Raw genomic sequence first — 21,722 nt, 5'->3', positions numbered from 1 at the left:
ACAATTTGGTGGGACAGGCCCTTACACTTTTATAAGTAAACTAGCTGTTTTCTCGCGGTTTTGTCCGCGTAAAAAGTATAATAAAAATAAACTATGTTAGTGATAACGTAGCTTTTTAATGGTGAATGCGTTTTTGTTCAATTTTTGAGTTATTTAAATACAAATTATTCCTCTTTATAATAGACAAGCTGTTGCTCGCGACTTTGTCCTCGTGAAAAAAAAAATCTATGTTACTTACGTGAAAGAACAAATCGGCTTAGTTTTTGAGTTATTTCAGTAAACAAAAATACAAATCTGTCTTCGTTATATTAGTATATAACTGTTTTGAATTTTGGCACCATTACAATATTCTTTAGCTATTGGTTTGTTTTTATCTCTTTACCGCATTTTTGTCCAATTTGTTCACCCTCTCTAAGTTTAATAGCGTGAAAATATATCCTATATTGTGTAGTAAATCCAGGGCATTATTAAAACAAGGAATTTGAAAATATTCTGCAATTCTACGTAACAAAGTGTGTTTTGATTTTATTAGTAAAAGACACCAAAAAACAGAAACAAATAGTTTTTACGTTGTATAAAATAATTTAAAAACTCAAGAGTTGAGAAACGCAGTAACAATATAAAAACGACAGCAAATATGGTACATATAGGAAAAAATGGAATTCGCCAAAATAGCGAAGTTACCAGCCCAAATCTTTGTATAATTTCTCTTTTCTAATAATTTTTAATTAAAATTTTAGTCCGATAAATTTATCTTGAGTTGATATCTTCCATAAAATGCATACAATTTTAAAAACAAAATTATTCCAAGTCAATTTATGTTAAAAAATTGTCACATTTAATTTAGTATTGAATATACAAGAATTTTATAATAAAATATGTTTTTAATTGCTCACGGGTCAAATAATTTTATCGGACTATAATATCGTTAAGTGCCTAAGTGGGGAGATTTCTTATGAAAATTTCAATTTAAATGGCAACACTGAAATTGGGTAGGAAATAATTGTCTTCAATAATCTTTATTTTATTTGATCATGTTTAAGTTGAAAATTTTGTAAGAATCGAATGTATATGAATAAATTTTTGACACAAAGTGATGTTTTATTTATTTCTTTTTACTCCTCAGATATTTTTAATTAAAAATAAACGTAAACTTTTTATGTAAAAACTGTTTAAGTACTATGATTAAAAATCCACGTGAAAATACACGAAATCAAGAAGGATTTCTTTAGAAAACAATATCGCATTTCATTTCTTTTGTTAATATTTATCCTATGTAGAAAATATTTATCGAATTACGCTTAGGCTTTTAACTTTCGTATTTATACTACGACGTACGAGCTGTTGCCCGCGACTTCGTCCGCGTGGTATTAGAAAACATACGAACTACATAAATAACAAAAAGCTACGTATCCCTCAGGAACCGAACACATCTCGGGGAAAAACCTTATCCCATGTATACTCCAGACTTTGTTTTAAATTTCTAAAAGATATGTTGAACCGTTGCAGAATGATAGAGTAAACATTAAAAAACTAAATTAATGAATCCCACGGGAACCGTAACTATTCCCGGGATAAAAAGTAGCCTATGTGTTCTTCCAGACTATGCTCTAGACCTGTGCCAAATTTCATGGAGATCCGTTCAGCCGTTTAGGCTACAAACGCTAACAAACATACATCCATCCATCTAAACTTTCGCATTTATAATATTAGTAGGATGACACACGATTGAAATTCTTGTGAGAAAAGTTACCGTTAAATAATTTCAACATTAAAAATGGCAACAATTGTTTAATCTGTCAATTACGTTGACAAGTGACATAAGCGTTAACGACAATAATATAACCTCGTTCGATACTAAAAAGTATTTATTTAACTAAAAGTTTTAACTCAATACTGTTAAAGTTTACAGTGTTGTAGAAAACGATCATTTGTATTTCTTGAAGTAATTTATATAAAGGTAAAATTGACCAAATTTTAATAATTAAAAGAAACAATTGTTTACTATAAAAATTAACTTGTTAAGCTTTTTACAATATTAATTGTAGGAATACGTAATATCTGTTAGTACATTTTCAAAATAAATAGTACAATCGTATAGTAACTAATCATTAGAATTTACTCAATATTTTCCTTGAACTACACAATAAAGTTTATTTACAAATTAGATTTCGTTGTTTAGAATGGTTTAGCTGAATCTTGTTATCTAATTTAGAAGAATTGTCTTAAAAGATAGTAAATATTAGCTAATAACGTTTTTAATGACTTTTTAAATGAAAATTTTCAGTTAAAATGGCAGATTCATTAAAATTGCAATTGCAATTTGCTGGTGGTGCAGAATTACTGTTTGATAAAATTAAAAAGCGAGAAATAGTGTTGCCAGAATTAATTAAATTATTCCCGGAATGCACAGATATTAAATGGACTATTAAACATTTATTAGTTTGGATTAAAGATAATTTATTAAGAGAAAGACCAGAGTTATTTCTACAGGTATAAATTTAAACTTTTTTCTAGGGCTGTCGGAAATTTATTTCTGTTTATTTTATTTACAGTGTTTTTTTTATGTTTTAAGGGTGATTCCGTGCGGCCAGGTATATTAGTGTTAATAAATGATGCAGATTGGGAATTATTTGGAGAATTAAATTATGAATTACAGAATAATGATGTTATAATGTTTATATCTACATTACATGGAGGATAAAAAATTATTTTGTTTTATTATACATATATAGTGATAAGATTTTTGTTGTAAAAACCAGAAGGGAGATATCTTTTCAAGCCTTTAAGTCAAAAAAAAAAACTGTTTTTTTTTTTATTTGAAAGCTCTCGCCCGATACGTTCTGGCAGTTAAACTGTACAGTTAATGTTGCTTTCACATGCACAATTTTCAAGAGAACAGTCAAACTGTTCAGTTGAAAATTATGTGCAACTGAACTGTGAATCGGCTTTAAAGTATGACTCGTTGTCAAATTTTTACTTGAAATGTGTTAATATGGTTGAGGTGGATTTTTAAATAAAAGGCAATAAAATGTCATATTCGTATATTTCAATAAAGTAAACATAAAAATCACAATTTGATCAATTCGTAATAATTACATAAAACCTACATATTCGTATTCAATAATAAATGTACGGATTTGTTTAGATTTAATTTTAACTTTAAAACCATCATCAAAAACAATATTTTCGTTAAAATCGACAAATTCATTATCTGTGGTCCAATTAATTTTCTCGTATTCATCCAACCATAGATTCGCGGCTAAAGTTGTCTCTTTAAAAGATTTTATCTTAACAAAATTAAACAATTCACTTAAATCCACTTCAATGGTTGAATTTATATCCAAATAATTTTCAATTCTCACCAACATATTATCATTCCAACATTCTAAAGATAATAAATGTACTCCAAACGGCAACGGATTTTTTAAACCGATAGTTTTAATGTCAAATTTTGACAGATCAAAACTTTCAGCATCCGCTAACAATATTATTGGTTTATAATGAAATTCTAACACACGTTTTCTGTTTAAATCTGATTTCTTTGTTAATAATCTTTGTGTTCCTCTAACAACTAGTCCTTTTTCGTTCAAAATTTCATTCAACGCTTCACCAACACCGAACGCGTCGTCATGTAACAACCGTCTGTGTAACATAACCTCAATTTCCCCGTTATTTAATGAACTTCCACCTTCTGATCTATCAGTTAACACAGACAGACGATTTTTATCATCTTCTATATATATTTTATTAGTTATTGGATAATAATTTCCGGCTATCGGTTCCGCTAATGTCAAATTCCATTGTGGTCGTTCATTTAGTTTCCGTTTCAACATTTGCCTACCATTAGAATCAGTGTAAAAAATACCATCATTATTTATATCTGTTTGATATTTTATTATATATTCTTTACCTATGTTATCATCTATGGGAATCGGACCTACAGTAAAATCTATTTCGATATAATCTAAATTGTTATATAAACGCGTTGTTATGCTAACATTTCCCTCGTATGTATTTCTAACTTCAGAAACAATGTTACCCTTTTTTATTTCGTTACTTATTGGATTTAATTGTATCGGTTTTGTTATATTTGGACGGAAAATATAAGCGCCAGAGGATCTCTCTGTAGTATTAGTGTTGTCGCCATTACAAGCGGACCAGTAGTATAAGTTTATAGCGAATTTCAATGTTGTTGAATTTTGTATTAGTTGTATAATCCCTTGATTGTCTAAACGTAGTTTTAAATTCTGGAAATAACATTAATATGTTAGTATTCATATTGTTTTAATTAAAATATGTATTAAAAAAAAATTCAGATGAAAAAAAAAAAAATTTTGTACAAAAAATATTATTTATGGTGAATAAAACTCTTATTTATAGTATACTGGAAAAATCCTAATACTGCAACTTAAAGGGGGTAGGTATATATGAATTTAAAAATGCTTTTTTTTCGTAACGCAAATTGAATAGTCGAATATCGAAAAATCAAACAACGAAAACCAACGAAAAAAACAATAAAATTTCTGATTTTTGGTACTTTTTTCAGGAAAAACTCAAAAACTACTTGATAGTGTTTAATTTAGTATTTACAACAGAAAAATGCTCATCAAATTAAGAACGTCATTTTTAAATCGGTTAAAAAATCAAAATATGAAAAAATTAAGAAAAAAAAATTTTTTTTTGGTTTTTTTTTTAACCTTACCTCATTTTCGATGTAGATATCTTCAATCATGTTAACAACAGCCGGTTCATCAGATAACATCCTCATTTCTTCATAATTTAAACTCGGATAGTTCAATTTCTTCGCCAGATTTTCTCTCGGCTCTTTCTCCATATTTCTCTTTGCTTCTCTTATTATCTTCTCCAATTGTAATATATCTTCACTTATACCATAATTTTTATCCTTAAATACATCGAAATCTAGATTTTTATCTTTCGATTCTAGATTTTTATCGCAAATTGCGTCTTTTTCATCCAAATTTTTTATATCTACAGGAGTTTTTTTCATCCAATAATCGTTCAAATTAGTATAGAAATCGTTTTTTCTTTGATTTTCCTGTGTTTTTGTGTTTCTTTTTGTTTTTTGGTCGTTTTTCGTTATAAGATATGTTTGAAAACTTAAAGGTTGCAATTCAGTTATGAAAACCAATTCGTGGGTAGCTGAGGATTTTCTTGTTGGTATATTTTTTACTGATTCTGGTATATCTAGTAATTGGTAGTTTATTTCTGTTGCTGAAATAAGATGAATAGGATGATAGAAGATAGTTGTCTGATGATCAAGGTTGAGGGTTGATAATAAAGTGAGGGGGCAGGTTTAGGATTCAGTGGGGGTGGTTAGTTGATACTAAGGTGGCGAGTTTAGGATTCAGTGGGGGTCGTTAGTTGATACTAAGGTGGGTAGGCGAGTTTAGAATTAAGTGGGGGGTAGGTTGATGATAAAGTGGGGGAGGGTGCGATTGATAAAGTCGGTAGGTGTGAGTTTTGATATAGTGGAGGGCGCGGGTTGATTATAAAGAGAGGGGTGGATAGGTTTACGATTAAGTGGGGGTGGTGCGTTGCTAAACAAGATGGTGGGGCAGGTTGATGATGAAGGGAGGCTAGTTTTTTTTTATTCCAAAGAGACTTCTTAATTTCTTTTGTTAGAAATTAAAATATCTTTTTCAGTGTTAAGTTAATTTGGCCAAAATAATGTAGATTTTTAGTGTCATTTGATGTATTTTGTTATAGAAGGGTTTTTTTTATTATTTAGTACTTAACTTACCATTAGGTCCTTTTATTTTATAACTACCGTCAATCACAGGAATCCTGATAGGTTCTTTCACAGACCAAGCTAATGGATTGAAAATTGTGACCTGAATAAAAAATATTTTTTGTAAAACTAGATGGCGCTATAATCAATTTTAATTTTAGTTTGCATTTTATTCCGTACCAAAAAATAGCCTATGTTACTCATTGCTTAGCTTTTTATTGGTGAAATTGACCCAGTTTTTTAGTTATTTCGATACAAAATTACAAATCTTTCCTCTTTATTATTATAGATTTTGTCTTATAAGTGTTAAAACTTTTAGTAAATGTTAAATATAGTATTTTTCGCTTACGATAAAAGATTTCTTCTGTTCCGAGACGCTGCAAGAAGATTCATTGAGATGACATCTTTTATATTCGAGTTCTGGTCCTTCATAACCTTTGGCTTTTAAAACTTTGCTGTAAATAAATAAATAAACTTATAAAGAAATCCATTTTATTATAGACTAGCTGTTGCTCGCGAGTTCACTCGAGAGAAATTAAAAAAAAACAATAAAATGGCCTATGTTACTAAAAACGTAGTTTTTTGAAATTATCCCAGTAGTTTTTGAGTTATTTCAATAAATTCAAAATTACACATAGGCTAGTTGCTTTTGATTTTTTTTTAAATCCTCGCGGTCGAAAGCTTGTATTAAAATCAAATAATAAAGCGCTCAACAACAATGTGATAAATGGTGTCGTCATATTCTCTGCCTAATAGAAAAAAATCCACCCAGAGTCGCGGGAAATAGCTAGTTAATAAATAAAAGTATAGTAACTTACTTAAAAGCCTGGTTAGGTACAATCATGACGTCATCAACAGCATTGGTCAGTATTCTCTCGTAGTCGTGAGCCACGTGCTGCTTCTCAGTGCCCGTGATCGCGTCGTGGTGTTGCATCACACCTATACACCGCATTTTTATACAAAAAACATTGAAACAAAATAACAAAAAATGCGAAAAAATCACGAAAAATATAAATAAATCGACAGAAATATGAAAAGAGTAGCAAAAAATACTAAAAAAAACATCAAAAAAAAACATGAAAAACGACAGGAAACATAATATAAAAAATAACAAAAAAATATGAAAACATCACAAAAAAATGAAAAATTGGTATAAACATAGAAAACCTCCAAAAATGTCAAAGAATATAAAAAATAGACAAAAAAAATGAAGTACAAGAAAATCTTGAGAAAAGCTCTAAATAAGGTTATTGTTATTTTTTATTACAACAATTTTCATCTATGCAGGATAAAAAAAAAACTAAAAAGTACCATATATTCAGTGATAATGAATCTTTATAATGGTGAAAGGTTATTTAAAATCATTTTTTGAGTTTGTTACAAAAAAAAATACAAAAAAAAATTTTTTCTTCATAATATTTGTATATATTACTTACCCATAGCGCTTTTTAGTTCGTCAATTACAAATTCATTATGTTTAGGAAGATTGAACATTACTTGAAGATTTTTTACCATCTGAAATAACATATTTATTTTAAATACGGACAAAACTGCGTATTTATCGAGTAAAATATTACAATATACTAAAAGTTGAAGAAATCACCTATTCTTGACCTCATCAAAATAAAAAAAGCGAAATTTTTTTAAGATTTTTCGTAAAATTAGATTATAAAAAAATGGCCTACTGTAAACAAATTTTTTAATATATAATGAAAATAACTATAAAATTTCCATGTTAATTCAAAAAAAATAAAAAAAAATGTTTAAAAACTATAAAGCTTGTGTTAAAAAAAGTACATTTTGAACAGCCATTTTTCTATTTAACCGACGATTTATAATAAATTATGTCAAAAAAATACTCAAATACAATTTTTGCTATTGGATAACAATTACCGTTGCTTTGCTATTGGCTTGTTTTTGTCCCTATCTAGCATGAGGTTTTTTCCTTATTATTAACTCCCTAAGTGTAATAGCGTGAAAATATATAGCGTAAAGCGTAATACAAATGTAGCGCTTTTTATTAAAAGAAGTATTATTCAAAAATATATTGTGATTGCTGACATCTTACGTCACAAAGTGTGTTTATTTTTTTAATATTAGTATACATATAGAAGAATTAAAAAAAATATACTGTAATTGAGATCCTACAGTAGAACCTCGATAACTCAAACCTCGGTAACATAAAAACCTCTATAACTTCAAAAAATATGTTCCCTTCCCATCAGAGCCCAAAACCTCTACAAAGACCCTTGATAACTTAAAACCTCTATAACTTAAAGTATTTTGTTTCCCTTGGACTTTAACTTATCGAGTATCTACTGTATTAGTATAGATACCTGTAAAAAGGCGTTAGATTGCCTTTCAAAGTATTTAGTTGTCGGTCTAGAAGTGAAATATCCAGTCCAATAAGCGGTAGGATCGCTCGCGTAAGGAAAGAAATCATCTTGTTTTGTCGGTAAACTGGGACTGGAGAGAAAATAATAAAAAAAACCATATTTATTTTTAAAAAATAAAAGATCTATACAAAATAGTATCCGTAAATACAAAAAAAAAATTTTTTCAATAATTCCAAAGCAAACTATCGTATCTGAAAAATGTCAGTTAAGATTTTTTATTTTTTTCGAAAAATAAAAAAATTGACATACAAAAAACTTACAAAAAATGGTATGTATAGATACAAAAAACACATTTTTTTTATAATTATAAAGCAAAAGATCGTATCTGAAAAATGTCAGTTGAGATTTTTTATTTTTCATTTATTTTTGAAAAAAAAAATTGACATACAAAAAACATAAAAAAATAGTATGTATTGATAGAAAAAAAAACACTTTTTTTTTAAATAATGCCAAAGCAAACGATCGTTTATAAAAAATGTGTATTGAGATTTTTTGATTTTTTTTCTGTAAAAAAAAAAAAATTTTTTTTTGCGTATTCATAATTACATATTTTTTGAATCCTGTAAAATTAGTATAAACATAAAATTAGATACTTAACTAAGTTAATAAAAAAAAACTTACTAAGCATTTTTCACAGCTTTCAAATAACAATCAGGGGTTGAGTAGAAAGCTTTTATTCCAAGACCATCTTTAGCTGCCTTCAAATTCGTATGTCTGTTGGAAAAATATAAGTTTTACACGCGATTTCATCCACACGAAATAAAAAAGTATCCTATGTGTTCCAGATTATCAATTGGTCAACGACCTAGGAGGGGGCTAGTGGTAATAATATTTATACCACTAGCCCCCTCTTGCTTGTAAATAATCAAGAAAGGGCTAATGGTAAAAACATTTTTTATTACTCCAAAGAGAATGCTTACATGAACAAAATTTTAAACTAAATTTTAGGTATAGTGATCTTAGTATTTACTAGCATTCGCCCGCGACTCTGTCCGCGTGCAATTAAAAACATAAGTGTTTTTTTTATAACATAAGGTGGCAAACGAGCAAGCGGCCACTAGAATCCGCCAAAATGGCGAAGCGACTGCCCATAGACATCCGCAGTTGCAGATGCGTTGCCTACTCTTATACGACGGAGGAGGAGACGCACATAAAGAGTATATTTCCCCTTCCTATGCATCTCCTGCAACGTCAAATCCAATTCCCCTTCCCAACCTCTCTTTATAAGAAAAGTGTGGTAAAGAGAAAGGGACTTAAATGAGGCCTCCGGCACCACACTCATCAGACTGTACACGGAATTGCTTCCACTTCACGGCTGTCTGTGTGGTCGTGGTGGGCGAGCCCTGCAGTGCTAAGATGTTAAAGCGGGCACTACCACTGTTATTCTGTGTTCTATCCTCTACATGTATGACAATCATCGAGATCCGTTCAGTTTTAGATACAAACAGACATTTGAACTTTCGCATTTATAATTAGCACAGCTCTTTCTAGTCCAAATTCATACATCTAAAATATATTGGTACAATATTCGGAAATGGTTTAACTAATTTTCAACATTAAACTAATATTATAAATGCGAAAGTTTTGATGGATATATGTTTGTTAGAGTTTGTTTTCCTTCTTTACTTATACTAATATTATATAAAGGAGAGATTAGTATATTTGGAATTTTGTATGTATTGAAATAACTCAAAAACTACTGGGCCGATGTTAAGAATTCTTTTACCGTTAGAAAGGTAATTCATCTGTGTGTAATATAGGCTATATTTTAATTTCACGCGGGCGAAGTCGCGAGCAACAGCTAGTATATTATAAATGCGAAAGTTTAGATGGATGTACGTTTGTTATAATTTGTGTCCTACATGTAGAGGATAGTCTGGAAAAACATAGCACACTTCATTTTATTTTTTATTTACACGCAGACGGAATCACGGGCATGAGTTAATATATTTAAATTATTGGTTAGGTTACTGTTAATTTGTATTCCCGTAATCATACTATACTAATATTATAAATATGAAAGTTTAGATGGATGTTAGAGTTTGTAGCCTAAACCACTGAATGGATTTCGATGAAATTGCTTATTTTTTTTATTATGCGCGGACGGAGTCGCAAGTGAAAGCTAGTATTGAGATATTTTTGTTAAATATTACTTACTTAATCAACTTATCCAAGTTATTATACCACATGCTTGCATCTTGGTAAGTAAAATCCCCTCCCATTGTGATTAGAACATTTTTTGTCCTGTATCTCTTACTTGCTTCGAAAACATATTCCAGGAAATCACTTATCTGAATAATAACGTAAAAGCATGTGATGGGTCAATTTTTATTATTTTAGATCTATTTTTATGTAGATAAGGCACATTTTTGCGTGATTTTTTAAAGTGTTTTTGTTTTTTTTTTATATTTTTTTGATCCATCATCAATTATAACTATATCGTTCCAATTTAACGAGTAAATTAGTTAATTGGTAGAAGAAAAAAAATCGACGTTTTTTAATTTTTTTAAGTATACTAAGAACTTTGTAAGTGATCATTTGATATATCAGGTTTTTTCACAGTTTATGTTCTTTGTCCCAATATGAAATTAAGAATTCAACAGAAAAAAATTGCCATTTTGGGAGGAATTATGGCAGCTGTTCAAAACCTTGTCTAGATTATAGGCTAGAGATGCCTATAAATTTAATTTAATTCGCCTTTTTAGTTATTTGGCGAATTAAAGTGAAGTATTTGTTATATGAAATAAATGTTTGAAATGAAAAATTTTGTAATAGACTATTTTTTATAGAAAAAAGAATTCTGTATAACTAGTTTAAATTTGAACGATATATGTTTGAATTTTGGTTATTTCTTGTAACAAATATTATATATTTAATGATTCTTCTAATTTTAAAAACAGCAAACATGATATTATATATCCCAGAATGATTTTTGATATTTTTATGTACCCAAAACTAACGTGAACGTAAGTAGCTAGCAGTATGCTAAATTCATGCTTGTAAATTATTAAAAAAACTCATCATCGTAATCATCAACTTGCCCTTATCCCTTATGGAGGGTCGGCACAGTATGTTCTCCTCTTCCATTCAGCCGTCATATCTGAATCCACTCCTTTCTTAAGCATATACTCTTTCACACAATCTATCCATATTTTCTTCGGTCTTCCTCTACCTTTGTAGCCATCCACATTCATTCTTAACACTTTCTGGTTCATGTCCCCATCGTCTCGTCGCATAACATGTCCATACCATGCTAACTTTTTGCTTCTCAATTTCTCCACCACTGGCGTCACTTTCAAACTTTCTCTAACACATTCTTAACTTTATCCATTCTTGCCAAACTTTAATTACATAAAAAAAATTTAAAAAAAAAAAACAAATTACGGAGTGTATAATACTTAAGGAAATCCAAATAGATTGATACTAAATTATTTTGAGTAGTTTAGAATGAGATGGCAGGTTGCCAAATAATGACCTAGAAGGGGGCATGTAAATAATCAAGAAGGGGCTAGTGGTAATAATTTTTTTTATTATTTCAAAGAGAATTCTTTAATGAAAACCTTTGAGTTTCTACACTGATCCCTATGTATAGTGATCTTAGTATTTACTAGCATTCGCCCGCGACTCTGTCCGTGGAATTAAAAACGTAAGTACACTATGTGTTTTGACTATTCTCTACATGACAATCAAAATCCCTTCAGTTTACGATGCAAACAAACACACATAAAATTAGTAAGATTTCACTGTTTTCTCCTTTTTGTGGGGGAGATGTTGCTCCTCTGTGCTACATAGCATTCAATCAGTCTTATTATTGTCACAAAAACGCACTTTTGTACTATTTCTGTTTGTGGGTGTTTCACCAGGTTTGGGAGTAACAGACTTTTATTAGATTTTGTACCCAGACCCGTGTCCCCCTTTTTTTGCTCTTACACCGTTTAAGACGTTTGACGGCTGATTTTACTATCCTTTTAATACCTGCGGTACCAGGTGTAATACACCCGGTATACTAATATTATAAAGAGGAAAGATTTTTATTTTTGTAAATATTGAAATAACACCAAAACTAACGGGCCGATTTCAAAAATTCTTTCACCGTTAAAAAGCTACATTATTTAGTAACATAGGCTGTATTTTTTATTACTTTTTTTTTATTTTACGCGGGCGAAGTGGCAAGTATCATAAGCAAAAGGTTAGAGTGGTATGGACGTGGTATGTGACGAGACGATAGGGATATAAACCAGAATGTGTTAATAATGAATGTTGATGGCTACAATAGTAGAGGAAGACCGAAGACAGTATGGATGGATTGTGTGAAAGAGGATATGCTTAAGAAAGGAGTGGAGTCAGATACGGCTGATAGAGATGTATAGAGGAGCACATACTCTGCCTACCCTCCACAAGGGATAAGGGCAAGTTGATGATAATGAAGTGGCGAGTATCTATTATATACTTTACCAGGTGTTTTAGACCTGGTACGTGTACACGTGTGTCTTAACGTGTTGACTTACTTAATCAATCTGTCCAAATTTATGAACCACATTCCAGCATCCTGATATTGAAAATCATCCCCCATTGTCACCAGGATATTTTTTGTTCTATACCCGTTTGACATTTCCTTTACTTTGTCCAGGAAATTGGCAACCTAACGGAAGAAACCATAGTCTTATCTATACTAAATTAAGAGGAAAGATTTGTTTGTATAGAAATAACTCAAAAACTACTGGGACAATTTTAAAAGTTCTTTCACCATTAGAAAGCTACGTTATCAGTCAGTAACATAGACTATATTTTTTATTTTTTCTCGTTTAATATAAAACAGTAATGGTCTCTATTATAGACTATGGTTCAAAGAGCAAGTTCAATTGTTCAGTGACTATCATAGATCTTACTAATCTTACTAATCTTACTAATATTATAAATGCGAAAGTTTAGATGGATGGATGGATGGATGTTTGTTAGCGTTTGTAGCCTAAATGGCTGAACGGATCTCCATGAAATTTGGTACAGGTTTAGAGCATAGTCTGGAAGAACACATAGGCTACTTTTTATCCCGGGAATAGTTAAGGTTTCCGTGGGATTCATTAATTTAGTTTTTTAATGTTTACTCGATCATTCTGCAACGGTTCAACATATCTTATTGAAATTTGTCACAGATATAAAACAAAGTGTGGAGTACACATGGGATAAGCTTCATCCCCGAGACATGTCCGGTTCCCGGGATACGTAGCTTTTTATAATTTATATAGTTCGTATGTTTTCTAATACCACGCGGACGAAGTTGCGGGCAACAGCTCGTTTTAAAACAAAGGACTTTTAAAACTGGAAGTAGGGAGGATTTTTTAAGGTGATTTTATTCTATTGTGCCGTTTAGTCTACTGAACTATTGGTCTTTTAGAAATGTTTCCAGTTGTATCAATTGATTGTGTGAACACTCATATGAAGAGGATAAATTATTATTTTTCACATCTCTTTCCCTAGTCTATACTAATATTATAGAGATTTGTATTACTGTATGGATTGAAATAACTCAAAAACTACTGGGACAATTTTAAAAATTCTTTCAACATTAAAAAGGTAACTCAAAAACTACTGGGACAATATTAAACATTCTTTCACCATTAGAAAGGTAATTTATCTATGAGTAACACAGGCTATATTTTGTTCAATATTTTTTAATTTCACGAGGACGAAGTCGCAAGCAACAGCTAATATTCAGCAGACAGATTATAAAATGTTTTTGATAATGTGTTATAAACCTACCTACGTACAATGCACGGTTTCGTTGGTTTTGGGTACTTTTAGATCCAATTTTCATTATTTACGACTTAAATGACATGATCTAGTGAATCAGAGGTCTTAATATTTTTTTTTCTCGTTTATATTTTTTTTCTTCAAGTGTATTAAGTTGCAATGTGTTTTGGAACTGATCAAACGTTTATTATTAATATTAAATGTATGTTTGCATGCAGAATCTATAATAGAATTTATATTTCGATAACAGAAAACCTTATTCAATACATATTCTTGCCTAGTAATCTATTATTTTATAACCTTAAAATAAAATTGATGTTTCAATGCAAAAAACATGCCAATTACACTGTTTTTGTGCATTAAATAATAATAAAAAGCTTTTTTATTGTTTTTTTTTAAAAGCCATGCTTAAATTTAGATGTAAGACTTACTTTATTAATATATCTAGATTTTTGAACCACAAGTTAGCATCTTGGTAGTGAAAATCTTCACCCATCGTTACTAATATGTTTTTCGTTTTATAGCCATTAGACATTTTTTGACATATACGAAGGAATTTTCCCACCTTTTGAATAGTAAATAATAAAAAAACTATAATAGTTACTGAACAAGAAAACCTTGCTCTTTTGTCATTTTTAATTTGTTACACAAAAATAACCAAAATGCAAACGTAATTACAATTTTAAAAAAAATTTAAAAAACCTAAAAAACCAAAAAAAATCTGTAAAAATTTAAATTAAGAAATCTATAATTAATCAAAAAATAAAAAACAGCAAAAAATTTAATATAAATTTGGTCATTAACGTATACTTTATCGGAAATTTTCGTGCTAGACCCTTTAAATGATCATGGATTCGAACCATTGGACTATAACTATCCAAAAGCTTTGTTGGGATTACTAAAAAATCTGCTAGTAATAAAAAAATCAATTATAAACTGACCTTTTGATCCACATTATACATAGGCGAGCTGGGGTCATCTATAATTGGTTCATCATTACAAAGTACGTCGAAACAAAATCCAGGAGGAGGTGAATATGTATTGTATAATACTCCGGTAAATATATCTGATGATTTACCTACGAAAAAAAGGAAAAAAATGTCGAAAAAATTATTTTTTCCAATTTTAACAAAACCCAATATTTAAAAACTTAGACATTCAAGAAATTTTTACAACTATACATAGACAGTTGGAAAAAAAGATAAAAAAAAAACAATTAAATTACAAGCATTGCTAAAATTCTATATTTTTATAAAAAATCAATCACAAAATATTACATCAAAAATCCTGTCAAAAAAACTCACCTAAATTATCATCTCCTCTCCAAACCATTTCCATTTTCTTCTCTATCAATCTCATTCTCTTATCCTGATAGTCTATTCTACCTAAGAAGAGACCATCATATCCCATAGCTGATAGAAGAGATGCGAATTCTCTAGAATGTCCAAAAGGGTCTATCTGCCAACCAACATGAGGACGACCACAAGAACCGAAAGTTTGGTTCAATTTACTAGAAAAAAATAACAAAAAAATGTAAAATAAAAGCTAAATCTATGGCAAAAATGAGACAATTTTCTTTAGTAAGTAAATATTATTTGGTCCTGTAATGAGAAGTCTAAAACTATTCATCGAGTCACTAAATAATATACAAAATCAATGATTTTTTGAAAAAATGTCACGAAAAAAATAGTTTATTCGATTTGTCTGCTTTCATTAGTAACCGATTAACGATAATCTTTTTAAAAAAAATTATATAATTAGCAATTGCTATCAAAGATTTAATAAAAAGTCTATTTTTAATTCTTTTTTTTAACTGCCGACTATTGATCTGAATTCTATCATAATTTGCAATCAGACAATTTTCAAAAAAACGACAAAAAAACGCAAAAAATTTAAACTAACTGACGTAATACAGTCTTATTTACTAATCGAACAAGATTTTTTCTTCTGATATAATTAGCAATTGAAATCAAAGACAATTAGAAAGTTTTTTCAAATTAAGAGCCTCTCAAATTGCTCCAAGTTCTATCAATAACAATAATAAAAGGTGCTTTTTTAATATCTTTTTAATATCTTACCCTAATCCATAAGTAAATTGGTCTATAGTACTTTGATAATGAGAAGCCGCTTCATCATTCATACTCCAAGCTCCTCCCACCATCTGCAGCCGTCCTTGTCTAACCAACGCACGGACTTTATCCCTAACTGTACCTGGTTGCTTAGTCCACCATTTCCAAAAGAATGCCGTCTCTACGTAGATAAATCTACATTACGAAATAAAACTATGTAAGTCACAAAATAAAAAAAAATCTAAAAAAAAATTGAAAAAATCATATTTTTTTTAAATTTTTTTAACTTGTATATAGTTAGGAATCTTTCTATTAAAATCAATCGATACTTGTAATGTCCCAAAAATGTTTATTACCATAACATTAAAAAAAGATCGTTCTCAAATCTACACCAATATTATAAAGATGACAGATTGGTATTTTTGTATATAATGAAATAACTCAAAAACTACTGGGTCAATTTCAATAATTCTTTCACCAATAAAAAGCTACGATATCAGTGAATAACATGGGCTTTATTTTAATTTCACGCGGATGAAATCGCGAGCGTTAGCTAGTAATAAAAAAATCAAAATTTTCGAGATGCTATTTTAAACGACCATAAAGAACAGCTATTACCTTCGCTTCGGGTCTTCCCATAGTTCTTTAACTACCGAGTCCAAGATATATTGGACACCTGCTTTCTGTATATTATTACGACCTGCAAGAAATATTTATCTTACTAATATTACAAATGTGAAAGTTTAGATAGATGTTTTAGTTCTCGATGATTGTCTAATGTAGAGGATAGTCTGGAACACATAGGATACTGACTTTTTTTGACCGACTTCCCAAAAGAAGGAGGTACTCAATTCGTCTGTGTTTTTTTATGTGTGTTACATAACTCCGCCACTAGTGGACCGATTTTGATAATTCTTTTTTTATCCTAAAGGTAATGCTTGCAGGTGGGTCCCATTTTTTTGGTTGATTTTTTTTATACGCGGTCCGAATCACGGGCGAGAGCTAGTTTATTAAATAAAAACCCAACTACAATGTACTGTGTCTGAGACACTCATCACCAGCTCACTAGTCACTGAGAGGGAGCCTACCCTAAGTTAGTGACTAGGCCATAGTCAACCTGCACTGCGGGTTATCTTCACACATATCTTTGAATTTCTTCGCTGATATGTGCGTCACGATGTTTTCTTTCACCGTGAAAACGTCGAAATTATGTACTTATAATTATTCGAAAAATCAATATAAAAATCATAAATCACATGTACATCGAGATTCGAACCCAAGACCTGTAGATTACAAGTCAAGTGCTAACACTGAGCCATCGACGCTGTGATGAGACACTCAGGGTATAAATAAAAATGAAAAAAAAACAGCTATTCTTATTATAATTGGAACACCGTGAATGACTGATTACGTAAGAAAATTATTATGAAAACTACACAATAGCTTTTTTTTTTCATTCAAAATTTACCGTGTAATTACCACGGTAATACGGTAATATATTACCTGTGAAACTTTAATTACTCTATGGAATAGTAATCGATTAGAAATTCGCTTCACAACGTAAATTTAAATAATCATAATTGTTATAGTTAGTCTATATAAGATAGATTAGTTTGATAAATGACGCATATGAAGTATCGAATTCAATTTGTATGGCAAAAGCCGTACTTAATAGACCATAGATAGATATATACCGTAACTAATATACAAGTGCGAAAGGATGGATGGATGTTTGTTAGAGTTTGTAGCCTAAACTGCTGAACGGATCTCGATGAAATTTGGTATGGACGTAAAATAGTCTGGAAGAACACATAGGCTACTTTTTTTTTAAATTCTACGCGGACGGAGTCAAGGGCGAAACCTTATAATCAATAAAAAAGTTTTTATAATATTCGGAAGCTGTACAGGGAGAGATAGTGTCAAATAAATGTGAATTATACTTACTTCCATAGTAATATTGGTCGACAGTTTTGAGCCAGCCGACGTCGTCGTGTGTGTGAGGTACAATATGTACATTTAGGACACTTGCATCCGCTTCAATACAACTCTGAAACAAGATGAATGAAATAGAGAGAGAAGATATACACATAGTGTTAGATAAGGACAGCAATTATAGTCCACGCAATATTAAGATTATAATAAAGCGTAAACACACACTTTGTTGTCTAAGATGTCAGCAATTACAGCATATTTTCGAATAATTCTTTTTTTATAAACACCCCTACACTTACGTCACGCTTTAGGCTGTATATTTTAACGCTATTAAACTTAGGGGATAAATATTTTGGATAAAAACCACAATGTGGGAAAGAGACCATAAGTTGCTGCCAACATCAAGGAAGCGAGGTTGTCATGTCATGTCATTTTGACATTTGCTATTGATAATTTGACAAATGTAAACAATAAAACAAAATTTTCACAATTTCATGCGGATGAAGCCGCATGGGAACAGCTAGTATTAAGATAAAAAGTAGCCTATATGTCCGTCTATGTCAGCTACCCTTCATCAAAATCAAGCCGTTTCGGAGATTACCCGGAACAAACGCGGCTTGCAGATAGACAGACAGACAGACATTTTTTTAATGCTATTTTCGTTATCAGCAACTCAAATACATCATCATCACGAAATCTAGAATGTTTCTTTTGATATTACAAACAGACACTCCAATTATATTTTATGTACTAGCTATTCCCATGCAGCTTCATCCGCTTATTATAAAAATGTTAAATTATCAATCGTCAATGTCAAAATGACAAACCGTTGCTTCCTTGATGTTGGCAGCTTGTAGTATATGGTCCCTTTCCCACAGTAAGGTTGTTTTTTTTCAATTTATTTAACCCCTAAGTTTAATAGCGTGAAAATGTATAGCCTAAAGCATGTCGTAAATGTAGGGCTTTTTATTAAAGAAAGAATTATTCAAAAATATGCTGTAATTGCTGACATCTTAGGTAACAAAGAAATGTGTGTTTACGCTTTATTATATTAGTATAGTTTAGATAATAGGAAATTTAAATTGTACCACATTGTTTACAAGTTATTTCTTGTTTTTATCAACACGGTCTAATTGTTATAAACAATAGTATAACTTATTCAAGTTCAAATGTTATCAAGTTATAGTTATAACTCTCGATTAACTTATAAATGTAAAAGTCTATTTAAAAGAAATAACAGAAAAGATTTGATATTTTTATATGTATTGAAAAGTAAAAAACTATTTGGGAAAATTGAAAAAAAAAATCATTACTAGATACTATAAAGATAGGAAAGATTTATATTTTAGTATGTATTGAAATAACTCAAAAACTACTGGGTCGATTTCAAAAATCCTTTCACCATAAAAATGGTACGTTATCGGTAACATCATATAAAATAAATATTATAAATGCAAAAGTTACGATGGATGGATGTTTGTTAGCGTTTGTAGCCTAAACGGCTGAACAGATCTCTATGAAATTTGGCACAGATATAGAGCATAGTCTGCAAGAACACATAGGCTATTTTTTTATCCCGGGAATAGTTACGGTTCCCGTGGGATTCGTTAATTTAGTTTTTTAACGTTTACTCGATCATTCTGCAACGGTTCAACATATCTTATTAAAATTTGGCACAGATATAAAACAAAGTCTTGAGTACACATAGGATCATCCCCGAGAAATTTCCGGTTCCGGAGGGATACGTAGCTTTTTGTTATTTACATAGTTCGCATGTTTTCTAATACCACGCGGACGAAGTCGCGGGCAACAGCTAATAGGCTTTATTTTTTTAATTTTACACGGGCGAAATCGGGAGCAAGAGCTAGTAGTAACTATAGTTATGGAATAGACTTTTTCCGCGTATAATATATATAATATTCAAAATACTCACGTCATATCCACATTTTTCCAGGGTACTTCCATCAGGTAGTGGTATTGAGAATACTGCCGTAGCGGATAAAAGTAGGAAAGCTGACCACATAGCTACCTGAAATACAGAATTGAGAATATTTCCTACCCATTTTGGTACCCCCTTTAATGCCAAATTTTGTCCCTTTCGCTTCCCACCCTTTTATTGAGAGGAAAGGATGGGAAGGAAGAGTGGATTTGACGGTGGCGGACACGCATAGGAAGGGGAAATGTCCTCTTTATATGTCTCCTCCTCCATGAATTAAGGGTAGGCAACGCTTCTGCAACTGCGGATGTTTATGTGCAGCGGTCGCTTTCCATTTCGGTGGATTCAGGCCGCTTGCACGTTTGCCACCTTTATAATAAAAAAAAATGCTTCGATGGCCCTACACTTGTCTATAGGTATATACACAATTTACCTGACTTTATGAAAGAAAACATCGTGATGCATATATGTGAACGAATTCAAAGATATGTGAAGTCAACCCGCAGTGCAGTATAGTTGACTACGGCCTTTTTTTATAATATAAGGTGGCACACGAGCAAGTGGCAACCTGAATCCACCGAAATGGAAAGCGACCACTGCCTATAAACATCCGCAATTGTAGTTGCGTTGCCTACCCTTCATTGACGGAGGAGGAGACGCACATAAAGGAAAGAGACTAAAATCAGGCCTCCGGCACCGCACTCATCGGACGAAACGCGGAATTGCATTCACTTCACGCGTGTCTTCAGTGTGGTATTGGAACAGGCGAGCCGGCCCATTCGTGCGAAGATGTTAAAGCGGACACTACCACTGTACCTAGTCACTATTAATATCGCTCGACTGTTGTGATTGTCGATTGTTTCGCAGTCAACTGTTTAGTTGCACAACTAACACTCAAGAAATGTACCATTTAAGGTATGAATCATAGCGAGACTAAACAGTTGTGCGAGATGTCAGTCAAAGGTATGCGCTCTTAATTTCGATTGTAATAACACTTATGTATTGTTATTTCAACTTAAACAAACCTTGTTTACTTGCTTAAAGGTCTTTAGTAAATGGTACTCAAAAGAATAAATAAAGATAAACTAAATAAACATCGAGTAGTTTATTTTATAATCGAATTATTTGTTATTTCTGTAGCGTTATCAACAAAGAAAATTATTCACAGTTCGGTTGGTAACAAACATTTTATAACTGGCTTTCGACCGCGACTCTTTCCTGGAATTAAAAAGAAACAAAAGCGTATCCTATGTGTTCCAGATCCGTTTAATTTAGGATATAAACTCTAACAAACATACATCTAAACTTGCACATTTATAATCTATCTATACTATTATAATAAAGCGTAAACACACACTTCTTTGTTGCCTAAGATATCAGCAATTACAGCATGTTTTTAAAACTAAATGTTTTTAAAATTAAAACCCTAATGTGGGAAAGAGACCATAAGTTGCTGCCAACATCAAGGAAGCAAGATTGCCAAAGTTTGTCATGTCATGTCATTTTGACATTTGCAATTGAGAACTTCACATATGTAAACAATAAAACAAAATTTTCTTAACTTCCTGCGGATGAAGTCGCACGGGGACAGCTAGTACTAATACAAAGAGGAAAGATTTGGATTTTTGTTTGCATTGAAAAAAACTCAAAAACTACTGGGACAATTTCAATAAAACTTACACCATTAAAAAGCTACGTTATCAGTGAGTAACAAAGGCTGTATTATTTATTAATTTCATGCGGACGAAGTCGCGAGCAACATCTACTATTTAAAACTAAACGCTTACTAAAGTCGCGGATAAACCCTATAATACAACGGTAATAGGTATTTAAAAATCACCGTTAGGAGATAAAACGTTTGTAACGCGTGTTTTGAATTACAACGA

General features: G+C 31.0%; 2 protein-coding genes across 2 annotated transcripts; one reads left to right on the top strand and one right to left on the bottom strand.

Annotated features, from left to right (window-relative positions):
* Window positions 1-1,815: 1,815 nt before the first annotated feature.
* On the top strand, window positions 1,816-2,708 carry LOC106103011 (ubiquitin-related modifier 1 homolog). Its single transcript, XM_013282639.1, has 3 exons — window positions 1,816-1,960; window positions 2,288-2,493; window positions 2,576-2,708. Exons 2-3 carry the CDS (start codon window positions 2,293-2,295, stop codon window positions 2,702-2,704), a joined length of 330 nt encoding a protein of 109 aa, XP_013138093.1. The 5' UTR covers window positions 1,816-1,960; window positions 2,288-2,292; the 3' UTR covers window positions 2,705-2,708.
* Window positions 2,709-3,095: 387 nt separating this feature from the next.
* Window positions 3,096-19,928, bottom strand: LOC106102975 (lysosomal alpha-mannosidase-like). Its single transcript, XM_013282599.1, has 15 exons — window positions 19,834-19,928; window positions 17,913-18,015; window positions 16,587-16,668; window positions 15,978-16,163; window positions 15,204-15,409; window positions 14,841-14,977; window positions 12,657-12,790; window positions 8,770-8,862; window positions 8,089-8,218; window positions 7,189-7,267; window positions 6,571-6,691; window positions 6,102-6,207; window positions 5,765-5,855; window positions 4,706-5,235; window positions 3,096-4,250 (listed from the first exon to the last, which is right to left on the bottom strand). Exons 1-15 carry the CDS (start codon window positions 19,921-19,923, stop codon window positions 3,096-3,098), a joined length of 3,243 nt encoding a protein of 1,080 aa, XP_013138053.1. The 5' UTR covers window positions 19,924-19,928.
* Between the last annotated feature and the right edge of the window lie 1,794 nt (window positions 19,929-21,722).

This window comes from Papilio polytes, unplaced genomic scaffold, assembly GCF_000836215.1.
Source record: "Papilio polytes unplaced genomic scaffold, Ppol_1.0 DF823879.1, whole genome shotgun sequence".
Classification (NCBI taxonomy): Eukaryota; Metazoa; Arthropoda; class Insecta; order Lepidoptera; family Papilionidae; genus Papilio; species Papilio polytes.
The sequence above is the reverse complement of the archived record's forward strand: the minus strand, read 5'-3'. Positions and strand labels throughout refer to the sequence as shown.

Bases quoted from the DNA above. Each gene is read 5' to 3' on its own strand.
- LOC106103011 (XM_013282639.1), top strand. From the start codon at position 2,293: ATGGCAGATTCATTAAAATTGCAATTGCAATTTGCTGGTGGTGCAGAA. The intron at 2,494-2,575 runs GTATAAATTTAA...TTATGTTTTAAG, and splicing joins GACCAGAGTTATTTCTACAG to GGTGATTCCGTGCGGCCAGG.
- LOC106102975 (XM_013282599.1), bottom strand. From the start codon at position 19,923: ATGTGGTCAGCTTTCCTACTTTTATCCGCTACGGCAGTATTCTCAATA. The intron at 15,410-15,977 runs GTAAGATATTAA...ATTTTTTTCTAG, and splicing joins CAATTTACTTATGGATTAGG to TAAATTGAACCAAACTTTCG. The intron at 4,251-4,705 runs GTAAGGTTAAAA...TGTTATTTCCAG, and splicing joins ATATCTACATCGAAAATGAG to AATTTAAAACTACGTTTAGA.